The sequence below is a fragment of the Salvelinus namaycush genome, chromosome 20 (genome assembly GCF_016432855.1).
Source record: "Salvelinus namaycush isolate Seneca chromosome 20, SaNama_1.0, whole genome shotgun sequence".
NCBI classification, from domain to species: Eukaryota; Metazoa; Chordata; class Actinopteri; order Salmoniformes; family Salmonidae; genus Salvelinus; species Salvelinus namaycush.
The window spans coordinates 10922278-10940554 of NC_052326.1; the positions used below are offsets into that span (position 1 = coordinate 10922278).

General features: G+C 43.3%; 1 protein-coding gene across 1 annotated transcript; it reads left to right on the top strand.

Moving 5' to 3' along the window:
* Positions 1–9057: 9057 nt before the first annotated feature.
* Positions 9058–9672, top strand: LOC120064924 (nerve growth factor-like). Its single transcript, XM_039015514.1, has one exon. The coding sequence runs from the start codon at positions 9058–9060 to the stop codon at positions 9670–9672; it is 615 nt and encodes a 204-aa protein (XP_038871442.1).
* Positions 9673–18277: the final 8605 nt, after the last annotated feature.

An 18277-nucleotide genomic window follows, 5' to 3' on the forward strand; every position in this document is an offset into this window, starting at 1 on the left:
TACACACAAACCCATGAAACAAAGGTGTAAACAGACGGAGCCTCCATAATTTCACAGCAAAACATTGTGAGCTAGATGGACTTGAATGAGCCAAAAGTGGCCTCCTGGCTGCCATTGGTCCAAGCTAAACACTGTACAATGCATTATTGGCTGTGAGACGCACTCAAATGCGTTCTCGTCAATGTTTTGTAGGGTATGCCAGATGTGAGGTCTGTATCAAAATATTTTTTCATAGACACATTTATTCTCCAGCTACATCAAAGGATATGTTATTTCAGTGGCCAGGTGTGGATGCTTTGGGACAGTCTAACGGCATTCCTCCTCCTCTTCATACGAAGAGGAGGAGTAGTGATTTGACCAAAGTGCAGCGGGGTGTGAATTCATAATGATTTAATTAACAAGACAAGACGAAACGAAATACACTTTAGAAATACAAAATAACAAAACGAACTAAACAGACCTAAACTTACGAACTTACATGAAACGAAGAACACACGAACAGGAACAAACAAAACCGAAAACAGTCCCGTGTAGCGTAACATAACGACACTGACACAGGAGACAATCACCCACAAACAAACAGTGAGAACAACCTACCTTAATATGACTCTCAATCAGAGGAAACGTCAAACACCTGCCTCTAATTGAAAGCCATACCAGGCAACCCCAAACCAACATAGAAACAGAAAACATAGACTGCCCACCCAAAACTCACGCCCTGACCAATAAACACATACCAAACAACAGGAAACAGGTCAGGAACGTGACAGACAGACTACGATCAAGGTAAAATCATCTCCCAAGTCTTGATACATTGTTCACGCATAATGTTTAAGGCCTTGTGATAATTTGTCCTATAATAGCTGAATTGGTACTTTGTGTCTGTGAACTGTAATGTTAACCCAGGAACACAATTTCATCCTATCCCTATTTGCCTTTTCTAGGCCTACTTCGTGGACATCACTTCATTGGAATGATATGAGATCAATGTTATTCCTGCTAAGACTCTTTCCATTAGGTTAAACTGGTTCACATCGACCAATTCAGGTCGACAAAATATTTGAGGCTCTTTGTTTAAGTGAGCAGAACAATGTGCTAGACAATTTCTACAATGTTGCTTACCAACACCTCTCCTACCCAGGGATCGGGATCGGACAGGAAGACATCATATTGAATGGAGAAATCAATTCTGATCTTTGAATCTTTACCATCTAGTTTTAATATTTAATTTACACCGGAAAAACAAAGCCTTTCATGCATTTTGCTCAGTATTATTTTGTGGTGGTTGTAGTTCACAGAAATGGCTGTCTTCTTTTTGATAGATGTGTTTAAGTGAGGCTAATGTGTATAAAGTGACAGTGTGTACAGAGACAAGGGTCCGCTGTGTTCCCTCCAGGCACAGAGACCAAACACAGCCATCAGTGACTAATGAAACTGTCCTAGTTAAACTCCAGCTCCATACAAGTTTATGGTACATTCCTGCTTGAACTTTTTTCTGTCTTGGTGAATTATGTTTTCAACACTGAAACATTTAAGGACGAATGGCGGAAGGAAAGATAAAAGTGTTTATTCTGATGTCTCTTTTTGAGGGGGGGGGGGGGTCTACCGGATTCTCAATATTTCATCAAACTTTTATTTTATTGCAGAAATCACAACAGCAGAATGCAAGCCTGTTTCACTGGCTGAGACATCTCTACATTCTCTTTCCAGACATTTCTAAACACCCTCTTTGCAGGAATTTCTAACACACGCTCTGCACATTATCTCCAGGTAGACACAACCCCTTTACAATCCCATTTGTTGATTTTGGGTTCTTGGTATTCTGAATGGAATAGTAAGTGATGGCTCAATCTGTGAGATCAGCAGATGCACTGGACTACATCCCACTTCCACAAGACAACAGCCAGAGCCAGTGTGCTGGAACACAGAGCTGTCCTGCAGCTGATTACTACAGGTCCTCTTTGGCTTTCAGCAGGCCTAGACGCCAGCCTCCTTCCTCCACTCTCACACATCTGCAGTGAATCAAAACAACCTGCCAATTTCACTCTCTGGAATTGTCATATTTAAGATGATTTCCCACGAAGTTATCACGTGATAACAGTAATACATCCTTTCCCCCCAACTAGCTCAAACAAGAATGTTGTTAAGAAAAGGGGAAACAGTATGCTTCAATTGCATGCTATTATACTTCTTAGAATATTCACGCTCAATAATTCCCAACTCCTGGACAAGCTGGAGCAGGTATAAATGCAGCCTTCCAAATCAGGGCTTCAGTTGAGCTAATGTGTTTTGCATCAACTCCTTAAAGGTGAAACCTTCTACTGTATGACAACATACCATTCTTGCTTGAAATTCATCCTTATCATCTCCCGCTAAATGCATTTTCTGAGCCGACCCAGGACCAAAACAGTCATATGATGATCTAATACCTACAGTGAGTATAATAAGTACTCATCCCTTTGGATTGTTTCACTATTTTCATTGTAGAATAATAGTGAAGACATCAAAACTATGAAAAAACACATAAGCAATCATGTAGTAACCAACTGGCAGCTTCATTAAATAGTACCCGCAAAACACCAGTCTCAACGTCAACTGTGAAGAGGCGACTCCGGGATGCTGGCCTTCTAGGCAGAGTTGAAAAGAAAAATCCATATCTCAGACTGGCCAATAAAAAGAAAAGATTAAGATGGGCAAAATAACACAGACACTGGACAGAGGAACTCTGCCTAGAAGGCCAGCATCCCGGAGTCGCCTCTTCACAGTTGACGTTGAGACTGGTGTTTTGCGGGTACTATTTAATGAAGCTGCCGGTTGAGGACTTGTGAGGCATCTGTTTCTCAATCTAGACACTCTAATGTACTTGTCCTCTTGCTCAGTTGTGCACCGGGGCCTCCCACTCCTCTTTCTATTCTGGTTAGAGCCAGTTTGCGCTGTTCTGTGAAGGGAATAGTACACAGCATTGAAAGAGATCTTTAGTTTCTAGGCAATTTCTCACATGGAATAGCCTTAATTTCTCAGAACAAGAATAGACTGACAAGTTTCAGAAGAAAGTTATTTGTTTCTGGCCATTTTGAGGCTGTAATTGAACCCACAAATGCTGATGCTCCAGATACTCAACTTGTCTAAAGGCCAGTTTTATTGTTTCTTTAATTAGCAAAACAGTTTTCAGTTCTGCTAACATAATTGCAAAAGGGTTTTCTAATAATCAATTATCCTTTTAAAATGATAAACTTGATAAACTTACCTAACACAACGTGCCATTGGAACACAGGAGTGATGGTTGCTGATAATTGGCCTCTGTACGCCTATGTAGATATTACATAAAAAATCTGCCGTTTCCAGCTATAATAGTCATTTACAACATTAACAATGTCTGCACTGTATTTCTGATCAATTTGATGTTATTTTAATGGACAAAAAATGTGCTTTTCTTTCAAAAACAAGGACATTTCTTAGTGACCCCAAACTTTTGAATGGTAGTGTAGATTGATTCATTGATTAGGATAACACTAGCATCTGCTAAACCTTCATGAAGCATTGCAGCATCTCTCTATGAGTCTCTAGGAGTCACTTTGGCAGATAAAAAAAGAGTCTCACACAGCATAAAACTATCTACGATAACTACAGTTATTCTACAATATAAAGACCAAACTATTCCCAGTATCCATATCTCTCTCCTGTTCTTTGTGCTTGTCCCCCCCAGAGCCCTGCTATATCAGGCTCTAGGCCAGCACAATGCTATGCTTCATTCCTGCTGTGAGCAGTTTCGCAAGAATGCCCACGGCAACGCACTGAGCAGCATGTCATTCAAAGCCCAGAGGTGGCCCTCAGATAAAGTCACCGGGGCCACAGCTCCCTCTACGCCGGACGGCTTTGAATGGGGGCCTGGCAGACAGGCTCAGGTTACCAGAGGCACTGTGTGACTTTTACCATATAAATGAAGCCAACGTTTTCTGGGAGGGGGGTTGTTCCCGTGTGGCAGACGGTGGATTGTCTGTGTCGCCGGGGTCTGGTTGTCAGTCATGCCAGACGGAATTCATTAAATGGACTGACTCCATTAGAGCTAATGAGTTGTAGGTCAGTAGTTGTGGGTGGGCCGCGCTATTCTGAACCAACAGACCATATCGATTACTGGGTGTAATTGCACTTGACAGTGACGCTGCAATTTTTTTTGTCATTGCATACATGTATATTCAATGTAAACTCGTTAAAAACCACAGTGCCTTCCACAGAGTCTTAAATAATATAGTGGTCATGGTACAAAGTAACTGGTCTCAAAGATTCTTGGAAGGTTATGTAACTGAAAACAAGCAGGATGTATCAGATTCTTTCATTTCGAGTTCCATATTAGTTTGGAAAACGTGTCTTTCCCTGAGAGAAAGACAAACAGGGCTATTATATACAGTACACTACACTTGAAAAAAGAGTTCAAAAAGGGTTTCTTCGGCTGTCCCCGTAGGAGACCCCTTTTTGGTTTCAGCTAGAACCCTTTTGGCTTCCACGGAGAACCTTCTGTGGAAAGGGTTCTACCTGGAACCAAAAAGGGTTCTTCAAAGGGTTCTCTTTTGTGGACAGCCTTTTAGGCTCTAGATAGCACCTTTTTTTCTAAGAGTGTTGATAGACATCTGGCAAGGTTCAAGGCAATTGAGCTGACAAACTACATCATTTCATTCTCCCTTCTTCTTCTAGGCCTGTTGGCTGTGACTATGATGAGGAACTTACAGCTCAAAACTGTATTCGGTAGATATTCTCTGTGTGTCTACTACGAGCAGCTCTGCTAAGTTCTTTGCCTCTTCATCCATCCATACATTTGTCTAACCTCAGGAGAAAGACTGTCTGGTGTGGTGTGTTCTCAATGATTATGTTGGGATGATTCTGTGGATGATACTGTGTGTTCTGTGTGGTTGATTTATAGTAGCAGTCAGACTGTGTGACAGTAACAAGGTGTTGTTGGAGAAGAGCTATTTGGTGAGGAGCGAACTCTTTCTCTTTGCCCAAATGGTTATCCACTGTCCTGACAATGGTGCCTCTGCGAGAGGGGGTAGAGGGATTACACTGGAATGTTTCGGAGATTCCTGGGAGAGCAATACCGAGAGAGGGTTTAGTGTTCTGTTCACAGATCTCTGAGAAAAATGGCTGTGGCAAAGTCATTGAGTTTAATACACTAAGACCCAAATCTAGTTTTTAGTTTTCATATGGGAAACCACACATGGGAACACTAATACAGACAGTATATCACCTCAGCTGCATGTGAGGAATATGGGTTATTAAGTCTCACTGTGGATTGATTAAATATATTTATTGAGCACTGTTTTGTTCAAACCTGTGGGTTCCATACTGTACAATGAATCCCACAGGTCCTGTGTATCACGTGTGTGTACTGGTATGTAACGAGTATATTACACTGGCGCTCTTTGGCCATCCCTCCCCCATGTCAGTGTGTTTAGAGTGGCTTGATGAGCTGCTTTACAAACCCTGTGCATGACTCAACACAGCGCAGAGGGAAAACAATACTGTGGCTACCCCACTTTCCAACCAAGGCGCATGAACACTGAAAGAGTAAGCTGAAGATATTCAGCAACTTTTGGCAGGACCATTGAAGTTGGCTTTAGAAATAATTTGTTGTTAAAACTGTGCACTTTGGTTGCATGCCTTCCTCAGGTTATTTGTGTCTTTCTCTCTCGCCATAGGCAGGTGCCAGAGCCAAGCTGGGGGCCATAGAGAGCCAGACAGACAGTCCTGATGGCAGAAACCTGGAAGGCAGTCTGCTCTGAACACGTGCTCTAGGAGCCCGCCCCGCCAGGGGCCACACTTCACGCGGAAACACTGCACAGGTGAGCTGAACAAGATATTTGTTTTTATATTGAATCCAATTCAAATTTAAATAATTTTATTTTCATAAAGCTTTACGTGAGAGAAGTGACATGCAAAAATCAGTTAAGATTTCTGCGCGGGTCACAATCTCAAAAAGAGTCACCTGTTTACAGAGTTTTTCCTGGTCAGGTCACTATAAGAACTCCTGGTGTAGAGTTAGAATACAACACACTGTAATGCTGCTTTCATTTTTTTGGTGTAAAATGACGCCGGAGAAGGCTTACGTTATACGTGTTCGTAGGCGATCGAATAAACCCCCACTTCCTTCCATTCTGCTAGCAAACGTGCAATCTTTGGAGTATAAAATCAATGACCTACGCAGAAGATTAAACTACCAACGGGACGTTCAAAACTGTAATATCTTATGCTTCACGGAGTCGTGGCTGAACGACGACACTATCAACATACAGCTGGCTGGTTATACGCTGTTCTGGCAGGATAGAACAGCGGCGGCTGGTAAGACAAGGGGCAGCGGACTATATATTTTTGTAAATAACAGCTGGTGCACGATATCTAAGGAAATCTTGAGCTATTGCTTGCCTGAAGTAGAGTATCTTATAATAAGCTGTAGACCACACTATCTACCTAGAGAGTTTTCATCTGTATTTTTAGTAGCTGTTTACATACCACCACAGACTGAGGCTGGCACTAAGACACCATTGAATGAGCTGTATTCCGCCATAAGCAAACATGAAAACGCTCACTCAGAGGCAACGCTCCTAGTAGCCGGGGATTTAATGCAGGGAAACTTAAATCTGTTTTACCAAATTTCTATCAGCATGTTAAATGTCCAAATAGAGGGAAAAAACTCTAGACTACCTCTACTCCACACACAGCTCTCCCTCGCCCTCCATTTGGCAAATCTGACCATAATTCTATCCTCCTGATTCCTGTTTACAAGCGAAAATTAAAGCAGGAAGCACCAGTGACTAGATCAATAAAAAAGTGGTTAGATGAAGCAGATACTAAGCTACAGAACTGTTTTGCTAGCACAGACTAGAATATGTTCTGGGATTCCTCCGATGGCATTGAGGAGTACACCACATCAGTCATTGGCTTCATCAATAAGTGCATCGATGATGTCATCCCCACAGTGACCGTACGTACATACCCCAACCAGAAGCCATGGATTACAGGCAACATCCGCACTGAACTAAAGGTTAGAGCTGCCACTTTCAAGGAGCGGGACTCTAACCCAGAAGCTTATAAGAAATCCCACTATGCCCTCCGACGAACCATCAAACAGGCAAAGCGTCAATACAGGACTTAGATCGAATCATACAACACGGGCTCTGACGCTCATCGGATGTGGCAGGGCTTGCAAACCATTACAGACAACAAAGGGAAGCACAGCCGAGAGCTGCCCAGTGACACAAGCCTACCAGACATGCTAAACTACTTCTATGCTCGCTTCGAGGCAAATAACACTGAAACATGCATGAGAGCACCAGCTGTTCCGGAAGACTGTGTGATCAAGCTCTCCGCAGCCAATGTGAGTAAGACCTTTAAACATGTCAACATTCACAAGGCTGCAGGGCCAGACAGATTACCTGGACGTGTACTGCGAGCATGTGCTGACCAACTGGTAAGTGTCTTCACTGGCATTTCAAACCTCTCCTTCTCCGAGTCTGTCATACCAACAGGTTTTAAGCAGACCACCATAGTGCCTGTGCCCAAGAACACTAAGGTAACATGCCTAAATGACTGCTGACCCGTAGCACTCATGTCTGTAGCCATGAAGTGCTTTGAAAGGCTGGTCATGGCTCACATCAACACCTTTATCCCAGAAACCCTAGACCCACTCCATTTTGCATACCGCCCCAACAGATCCACAGAAGATGCAATCTCTATTGCACTCCACACTGCCCTTTCCCACCTGGCCAAAAGAAACACCTATGTGAGAATGCTATTCATTGAATACAGCTCAGCATTCAACACCATAGTGCCCTCAAAGCTCATCAATAAGCTAAGGAACCTGACTCTAAATACCTCCCTCTGCAACTGGATCCTGGACTTCCTGACGGGCCACCCCCAGGTGGTAAGGGTAGGTAACAACACATCCGCCATGCTGATCCTCAACACAGGGGCCACTCAGGGGTGCGTGCTCAACCCCCTCCTGTACTCCCTGTTCACTCATGACTGCACGGCCAGGCACGACTCCAACACGTCATTAAGTTTGCAGATGACACAACAGTGGTAGGCCTGATCACCGACAGCACTGTGGCCAAGCTTCTTTCCAACCCGGGACCTCTATACAAGGCAGTGTCAGAGGAAGGCCCTAAAAATTGTCAAAGACTCCAGCCACCCTAGTCATAGACTGTTCTCTCTGCTCCCGCACGACAATCGGTAAGGGAGCGCCAAGTCTAGATCCAAGAGGCTTCTAAACAGCTTCTACCCCCAAGCCATAATACTCCTGAAAATCTAATCAAATGGCTACCCTGACTATTTGCATTGCCCCCCCTCTTTTACACCGCTGCTACTCTCTGTTGTTATCATCTAAGCATAGTCACTTTAATAACTCTACCTACATGTACATAATTAACTAACCGGTGCCCCCGCACATTGACTCTGTACCGGTATCCCCTGTATATATTCTCACTATTGTTATTTTACTGCTGCTCTTTAATTACTTATTACTTTTATTTCTTATTCTTATCCATATTTTTTTTAACTGCATTGTTGCTTTGGGGCTCGCATTTCACTGTTGTATTCGGCGCATGTGACTAATAAAAGGTTATTAGATTTTTTTCAATGCCACCACAAGAGTAAACATGTTTTTCTAGCTGCACAGTATGTATTGTGTAAAGCATATTGTGCGAGCTGCCATTACCAGTAAGCTGACAACGACACAGCTGTTGTTGTATTTCTCAATCCCTGCACGGTACTGCCATCACACTGAGCCCACACTCTAACAACAGTGTCACACATTATAATCTTCAAACTACTTTCTCTATGGATGAATAGGACAAAGTTCCTCACCTATTTTGAAACCACCTGTCTGTATGCTCTATGATGGAAGAAGTGGAATCCAAAGTCAGTTTCTACAATTCTTGAACAGGATTTGATCCCTAATGTTGATGTCTGTGTGTGTATTTGATCCCTGATGTTGATGTCTGTGTGTGTTTGATCCCTGATGTTGACGTCTATGTGTGTGTTTGATCCCGCCAGGTGTGTGTGTCCATGAGGTCGTCCATGCTGGTCCTGCTCCTCATGGTCAGTGCCCAGGCAGTGGCCACCATGGGAGGGGACTTCTGCCCCCCGGTCTCCGCTCAGCAGCAAGGCCCTGCCCCCAAAAGGACCCCTAACTCTGCCCCCACCGTGGATCCCAAACTGTTCACTAAGCGACGCTACCGCTCGCCCCGCGTTCTCTTCAGTGCCCAGCCGCCCGACACTGAGCCCACGGGACGCCAGGGGTCCGGGACCAGCAGGGCAAGGCGCAGGGTTGGTCAGCCGAAGCACCGGGGGGTGTACTCTGTGTGTGAGAGCATCAGCGTCTGGGTAGGCAACAAGACCAAGGCCACGGATATATCTGGCAACGAGGTGGAGGTGCTCCCGGACGTGAACATTAACAACGTGAAGAAGAAGCAGTACTTTTTTGAGACCACATGCCGTGGCGCGCGGGGAGGCAGCACTGGCTGCCTGGGCATCGATGGGCGACACTGGAACTCCTACTGCACCAACTCGCACACTTTTGTGCGGGCGCTGACTACCTTCAAAAACCTGGTGGCCTGGAGACTGATCCGCATCAACGTGGCCTGTGTCTGTGTGCTCAGCCGAAAGTCCTGGCGACAGTGACCGTACTCTCACTGGTCATGTGGTCACTTCAGTACTGACGACAGGACCACTTGGTACTATCATGTGGCCACTGCAGTACTGCAGTCCCAACCCCCAACCACCTACCCGCTGGAGTGCTCTGAGACTCTGCCCCACTACAGCCCTCCCCTAGCCGTCTGCACAAAGTAAATTATTGATTTTGAGGACTGCAAGTATATAAACCAACCATTTCTTTATCACTTGTTGTTGTTGTTGTTTTGTTGTTGATATTGTTATTTATTAAACACCTCAGTACATGCACTGCATGTTGTTTGGCGTTATTGTCTGGGTGGTGGCTGTCACAGGGACCAATGAACAACAGGCACACTCCTAATGTCAAAAGAAGTGGCTACACTTGAGAAATGTCTGCTCCATGAGAAAGTGGATGAATAGAAACATACAGCATCATTTTGAGGTCCTTTGGTCAGCATTTTGGCTCATGGCTTCTCTCAGATGTACTGTATCTCTTTTACATCAGAACAAATTCAGTTTTGTTTTTCCAATTGTCAATTTCAAGGAGGATGAACAAGCCATACCTAAAATAAAAATTTCTCTCCACGGGCTGACTTTCCTAAATGCCTCAATCCGTTTGCATCATGGAAAGAAATAACATGTAGAGAATAGCTAAGGTCCTTGTTAGCTACGAAGCCTTTAGGAAACTCACCCCAGGAAACATATTTTTGCCACTTTTTATTTATTCTTTATTTTTTTTAGAAGGTGTGTCGTGTTCATCACCCTTGAAAGGTTTCGGTTTAGCTCCGTAGCTGAAGTAGCACTTTAATTTCTCCCATATTTAGCTTATTTCACCCATGACTAAACACAAATACAATACTGACACAGACCACTGCTTTCGGGAAACTCCCCGCACACAGCGTCCCTCACACACTTTTAATGTGGTCCAGCAGTCCTGGCTAGGTGGTCTAAATCAAGGGATTGGAATCTTCTCCTGGCTGCGTAGAGCATTTCCATAGCCCAAACACTCAGCTGGATAGCCATCCATCCACCTCCTGGCTGTGACCCCAGGACCTGGGCAGGTCGGGTGTAAACACTAATAAAGGTCAGGTTAACCACAGGGCAATGAGGTCACATCTGTGAAGCGAGCTACGGCACTGGTCTTCAACCCCAAGCCTGAAAAGACCCACATGGTCTGACTTGTTGTAATGTATGCATTGTATATTATGAAAGTTTGCACAGATAATGATGTATGTATGTTGCATATGTATTTCATTTATTATGTGTGGCATATGCATTGATTCAGAACTTACTCATGGAAAATATTTAAAAAAAATCTTCAGCCCAGTGTTAACACAGCTGGTTCAATGTATTCAACTAACCATGATTACACTCTTAGAAAAAAAGGTGCTGTCTAGAACCTAAAACGGTTCTTCAGTTGTCCCCATAAAAGAACCCTTTGAAGAACCCTTGTTGGCTTCAGGTAGAACACATTTGGTTCCACGTAGAACCGTTATGGTTCTACCTGGATCCCAAAATGGTTCTACATTGAAACAAAAAAAATGTTTCTTTTGGAACCCTTTTGGAACCCTTTTTTCTAACAGTGTAGTTGAATCAAGTGCATTCCTTGGCTGGAACAAACACATGCATACGTGTGGGTTTCCTGGGACTAGGACTGAAGAACACGGATCTACAGTCTGAGAGTTTACAGAAGTCATAGTTAGACAGTATACTTTGATCCCAAACCCAGAAATATAAGAGCAGACCAGCATTAGTGGCTTTCAGAGCCTTTGTTCTGTTAACTCCAGAGGAAGTAGAGGTGATGTTTTTGTTTACATAACCTAAGTGACATTGCGGTGAAGAATGCAGACAAACAATCGACCAAGGACGTATTGGCTAGTAATATGTATCTGAAACTACTATTTTGGACCCATAGTTCTATAACCAATGCTTTCCTGATTGCAACTCCCAGTCTCCCACATCCACTATTAAAACTGTATTTGGATGAATAGTAGGCCTTCAGTGCTTCTTTTCAAATTCACACTAAAATTACATTTTTATTCCACTGTGATATTTGAAAGGCTGACCTTTTAAGGGATGTTTTAAAGCTGAAGAAGAGCCAAACACTGAAAGTTTGCCAACATTGAATAGTGGAGAGTAAACCACATGTCCACACTCCCCTCTGGTGTTCTTTTAGATGATCTACAATCTCCCTACAGTTCAAAGACTGCACTACACTGACCATCGCCCATCCCATTCATACTGTCATAGACAGCTGGTACAATTCTGGTCATGGAAAAAGGACAGGTAAAGACAACTACAAACTCCTCTCAGAGTAGTAATGTTAAACCAACAATCTCTATGCATGATTTCTTGACCGACTAGTTACATTTAATAACCACGAACTATTCCTAGTTGAAAGACAACAAACATTTTGCTTCAAAAACATTTGTCAAACAGGGATTTGACCCAGTATAAATGCTTCAGTTATTTGTCATGTCCTTCACCAGAGAGAAATACAATGTTGAAGTTGTTTGATCCACAGGCTAGTTGGAGAAAGCAGCCATTCTGACACAGATCCAGAAGGGGACACTGTTTACCTCCCTTCAGCCAATACAGAGTCAAAACAAAGTGAGCAGAGATACTGTAGCTTTGACCATCACTGCCACAACTGCTTGACCTCCTTCCTGCCCATGGACAAGAGGCCCAAAGAATACACGTTTAGAGGTCCTCTGCTAGTCTTACAATGAAAAGAAAACAAAAGATAACTTAACTGTAAAGATATTCTAATAAAACATCCTTTAATTTGGTTGAATGGAACAATGATATGGCAGTTAGGATCACGCAGACTGGGATATGCTCCAGGTTGCCTCTGAGAATAACATTGACTGAGTTCATCAGGACATGCATAGAGGATGTTTTTCCTACTGTGGAATCTTGGTGCATGTAAACCTTGGTGGAACAAACTCCCCCCAATTTTTTTTAGATTGTCAACTTGATTCATGATGATTTATTTTATTTTTACATTTAACCTTTATTTAATTAGGCAAGTCAGTTAAGAACAAATTCTTATTTACAATGATGGCCTACCCCATCCAAACCCAGACAACACTGGGCCAATTGTGCGCCGTCCTATGGGACTCACAATCACGACCGGATGTGATACAGGCTGGAATCAAACCAGGGACTGTTGTGGCGCCTCTTGCACTGAGATGCAGTACCTTAGACTGCTACGCCACTCGGGAGACTTTTTTTTTTTATGATGACTCCTTGTCTAGCTTGTTAGCTAAGATTTTGAATGTATGACGTTGACATGATCAGTCCAATGCTATGGTAGATATAAAGTAATTTGACATCATTTTATATGTGGCCAATGACCTTGAGCCTTCTTGGATGGGCACTTCTAATGTAAATCTATGGCAGCACCCAAGGGGCTTGAATATTCGAGCTCTCCCCGTAGATTTTGAGGTGACGTAGTGTCCCCATGAGTGACAGAACACTGAGCCAATCATTGCGCAACTAGAGAACATTACCAACCCCTACGGACCGTATTTTCCACTGGCTGCCCCACCACCACAGAAAGCACTGACCTAGGCTAAAACACCTGCATTTTGGAGCAGCCGTAGTCAAGAAAGCCAAATAATATATATTTTTTTTTACATTGTATGCAAACTGATATGTGACATGTATTAATGCAAAACAGGCAACAACAAAAAAAGCATGATTTTTTTTATTGCTGAACAGGTGGGGCTCTGAATGACGGCTCGCCACTGGAAAGAAGGCAGCATTAGCACAAAACTAAAAGCACAAACCACCCCATTTAAACACGGCAAGGTGACTGTGAACATGGACGTGTACCAACAGCCCAGTTATGCCCTCTGAAAGACAATCAAACAGGCAAAATGTCAGTACAGACACAAAGTGGAATCGCAATTCAACGGCTCAGACACGAGATGTACAGTACCAGTCAAATGTTTGGACAGTCCTACTCATTCAAGGGTTTTTCTTTATTTTTTATATTTTATACATTGTAGAATAATAGTGAAGACATCAAAACTATGAAATAACACATATGGAATCATGTCGTAACCAAAAAAGTGTTAAACAAATCAAAATATATATTACATTTGAGATTCTTCAAAGTAGCCACCCTTTGCCTTAATGAAGGGCATTCTCTCAACCAGCTTCATGAGGTAGTCACCTGGAAGGCATTCAATTAACAGGTGTGCCTTTTTACAAGTTAATTTGTTGAATGTATTTCCTTCTTAATGCGTTTGAGTCAATCATTTGTGTTGTGACAAGTAGGGGTGGTAAACAGAAGATAGCCCTATTTGGTAAAGGACCAAGTCCATATTATGGCAAGAACAACTCAAATAAGCAAAGAGAGAAGACATGAAGACATGAAGGTCAGTCAATACGGAAAATGTCAAGAACTTTGAAAGTTTCTTCAAGTGCAGTCGCAAAAACCATTAAGCGCTATGGTGAAACTGGCTCTCATGAGGACCGCCACAGAAAGGAAGACCCCAGAGTTACCTCTCCTGCAGAGGATAAGTTCATTAGATTTACCAGCCTCAGAAATGCAGCCCAAATAAATGCTTCACAGAGTTCAAGTAGCAGACACATCTCAACATCAACTGTTCGGAGGAGACTGCGTGAATCAGGCCTTCATGGTCGAATTGCTGCAAAGAAACCACTACTAAAGGACACCAATATTGTAACGACTCCCACCGAAGGTGGCTCCCCTTCCTGTTCGGGTGGCGCTCGGCGGTCGTCGTCACCGGCCTACTAGCTGCTACTGACTTTTCCTCCCCCTCCCTTTCTGTTTATTATTGACACCTGTTTGTGGTTAGGGTGATTTGTGGGGCTTTATTGCGGGATTGTTGTGTGTACAGTCTGTACATTCTTGTGTGTCAGGGTACGTGTTCGTTGGTTTGTGTTTATTTGTGTTTCTCACTTTGTTTGTGGTGAAGCATTTGTTTTAGAGTAGCGTCGTGTTTTCACCCGTGTGGGGAATTAAATTTGGAACGCTACTCTGAACTCTCTGTCTCCTGCGTTTGACTCCTTTCATCCACGACACCCCGGGCATTACAAATATTAAGAAGAGACTTGATTAGGCCAAGAAACATGAGCAATGGACATTAGACCGGTGGAAATGTGTCCTTTGGTCTGATGAGTCCAAATTAAAGATTTTTGGTTCCAACCGCTGTGTCTTTGTGAGAAGCAGAGTAGGTGAGCGGATGATCTCCGGGAACCACACATGCGGAGATCATCCGTTCACCTACTCTGCTTCTCACAAAGACACAGCGGTTTGGACTCATCAGACCAAAGGACACATTTCCACCGGTCTAATGTCCATTGCTCATGTTTCTTGGCCTAATCAAGTCTCTTCTTAATATTGGTGTCCTTTAGTAGTGGTTTCTTTGAGTTAAAGTAAAGATAGCTTAATGGAAAATGACTCAAGTGAAATTGAAGGTCACCCAGTAAAATACTACTTGAGTGAAAGTCTAAAAGTATTTAGTTTTAAATATTCTTAAGTATTTAAAGTAAACATAATTGCTAAAATATACTTAAATATCAAAAGTAAAAATATGAATAATTTCAAATTCCTTATATTGTTCGTTTTTTTTTGTCACCAAAGCCCCATATACTACCCACCACTGCGACCTGTACGCTCTCGTTGGCTGGCCCTCGCTTCATACTCATCGCCAAACCCACTGGCTCCAGGTCATCTACAAGACCCTGCAGGCAGCGATCGGTTGAATAGCATGCATTTCGTTTTACTTGTATTTAAGAGCAGTTGGAGGCCACGGAAGGAGAGTTGTATGGCATTGAAGCTCGTCTGGAGGGTTGTTAACACAGTGTCCAAAGAAGGGCCAGAAGTATACAGAATGGTGTCGTCTGCGTAGAGGTGGATCAGAGACTCACCAGCGGCAAGAGCGACATCATTGATGTGTACAGAGAAGAGAGTCGGCCCAAGAATTGAACCCTGTGGCACCCCCATAGAAACTGCCAAAGGCCCGGACAACAGGCCCTCCAATTTGACACACTGAACTCTGTCAGAGAAGTAGTTGGTGAACCAGGCGAGGCAATCATTTGAGAAACCAAGGCTATCGAGTCTGCCGATGAGGATGTGGTGATTGACAGAGTCGAAAGCCTTGGCCAGGTCAATGAATACGGCTGCACAGTATTGTTTCTTATCGATGGCGGTTAAGATATCGTTTAGGACCTTGAGCGTGGCTGAGGTGCACCCATGACCAGCTCTGAAACCAGATTGCATAGCGGAGAAGGTGCGGTGGGATTCGAAATGGTCGGTAATCTGTTTGTTGACTTGGCTTTCGAAGACCTTAGAAAGGCAGGGTAGGATAGATATAGGTCTGTAGCAGTTTGGGTGAAGAGTGTCTCCCGCTTTGAAGAGGGGGATGACCACAGCTGCTTTCCAATCTTCGGGACTCTCAGACGACACGCAAGAGAGGTTGAACAGGCTAGTAATAGGGGTTGCAACAATTTCGGCAGCTAATTTTAGAAAGAAAGGGTCCAGATTGTCTAGCCCGGCTGATTTGTAGGGGTCCAGATTTTACAGCTCTTTCAGAACATCAGCTGACTGGATTTGGGAGAAGGAGAAATGGGGAAGGCTTGGGCGAGTTGCTATGGGGGGTGCAGTGCTGTTGACCGGGTTAGGGGTAGCCAGGTGGAAAGCATGGTCAGCCGTAGAAAAATGCTTACTGAAATTCTCAATTATAGTGAATTTATCAGTGGTGATAGAGTTTCCTATCCTCAGTGCAGTGGGCAGCTGGGAGGAGGTGTTCTTATTCTCCATGGACTTTACAGTGTCCCAGAACTTTTTTGAGTTTGTGTTGCAGGAAGCAATTTTCTGCTTGAAAAAGCTAGCCTTGGCTTTTCTAACTAAAAGTGCAAAGCTTTCATCAAGGCAAAGGGTGGCTACTTAGAAGTATCTAAAATGTTAAATATATTTAGATTTTTTGAAAACTTTCTTTGGTTTATACATAATTCCATATGTGTTATTTCATAGTGTTGATGTCTTCACTACTATTCTACAATGTAGAAAATTGTAAAAATAAACAAAAACCCTTGAATGAGTAGGTGTGTCTAAACCTTTGACAGGTACTGTATGTGACAGGGACTCCAAACAATAATGGGTTATAAAGGGAAAACCACCCTCTTTGCCTGCTTCGAGGAAAACACAGTGCTGCCGAAGCAGGCCACCACTGCACATGAGGACGGTAACTGAACAAAATGACTATCGCCCCGTAGCACTCACTTCTGTCATCATGAAGGGCTTTGAGAGGTTAGTTAAGGATCATATCACCTCCACCTTACCCGACACCCTAGACCAACTTGCATACCTCCCCAATAGATCCACGATGACGCAATCACCATCACACTGCCCTATCCCATCTGGACAAGAGGAATACTTATGTAAGAATGCTGTTCATTGACTACAACTCAGCCTTCAACATCATAGTACCCTCCAAGCTCATTAACAAGCTCAAGGCCCTGGGTCTGAACACCGCCCTGAGCAACAGGGTCCTGGACTTCCTGACGGGACGCCCCCAGGTGGTGAAGGTAGGCAACAACACCTCTGTTACGCTGATACTCAACACAGAGGTCCCACAAGGGTGCGTGCTCAGCCCTTTCCTGTACACCCTGTTCAACGATGACTGCGTGGCCATGCACATTTCCAACTCAATCATCAAGTTTGCAGAAGACACGACAGTGGTAGGCCTGATTACCAACAACGACTAGACAGCCTACAGGGAGGAGGTGAGAGCCCTGGAGTAGTGGTGCCAGGTAAATAACCTCTCCCTCAACATCAACAAAACAATGGAGCTGATCATGGACTTCAGGAGACAGTAGAGGGAGCACGCCCCCATCCACATCGACGGAGCCGCAGTGGAGAAGGTGAAAAAACAGTGGGGGGGGGGGAAGTACCCAATTGTCATACTTGAGTTAAAGTAAAGATAGCTTAATGGAAAATGACTCAAGTGAAATTGAAGGTCACCCAGTAAAATACTACTTGAGTAAAAGTCTAAAAGTATTTAGTTTTAAATATTCTTAAGTATTGAAAGTAAACATAATTGCTAAAATATACTTAAATATCAAAAGTAAAAATATGAATAATTTCAAATTCCTTATATTGTTAGTTTTTTTATTTACGGATAGCCATTGGCACTCTCCAACACTCAGACATAATTTACAAAGGAAGCATGTGTTTAGTGAATCCACCAGATCAGAGGCAATAGGGATGACCAGGGATTTTCTCTTGATAAGTGCATGAATTTGAGAATTTTCCTGTCTTTGTGTGTCAGGGAAAATGTATGGAGTAAAAAGTGTATTATTTTCATTATGAATGTAGTGAAGTAAAAGTAAAAGTTGTCAAAAATATAAATAGGAAAGTCAAGTACAAAAGACAACTAAGTAGTACTCCACTGGTGAAAAGCTTCAAGTTCCTTGACGTACACATCCCTGACAATCTGAAATGGTCCATCCACACATACAGTGTGGTGAAGAAGGCGCTACAGCGCCTCTTCAACCTCAGGAGGCTGAATACATTTGTCTTGGCCCCTAAGACCCTCACAAACTTTTACAGATGCACCATTGAGAGCATCCTGTAGGG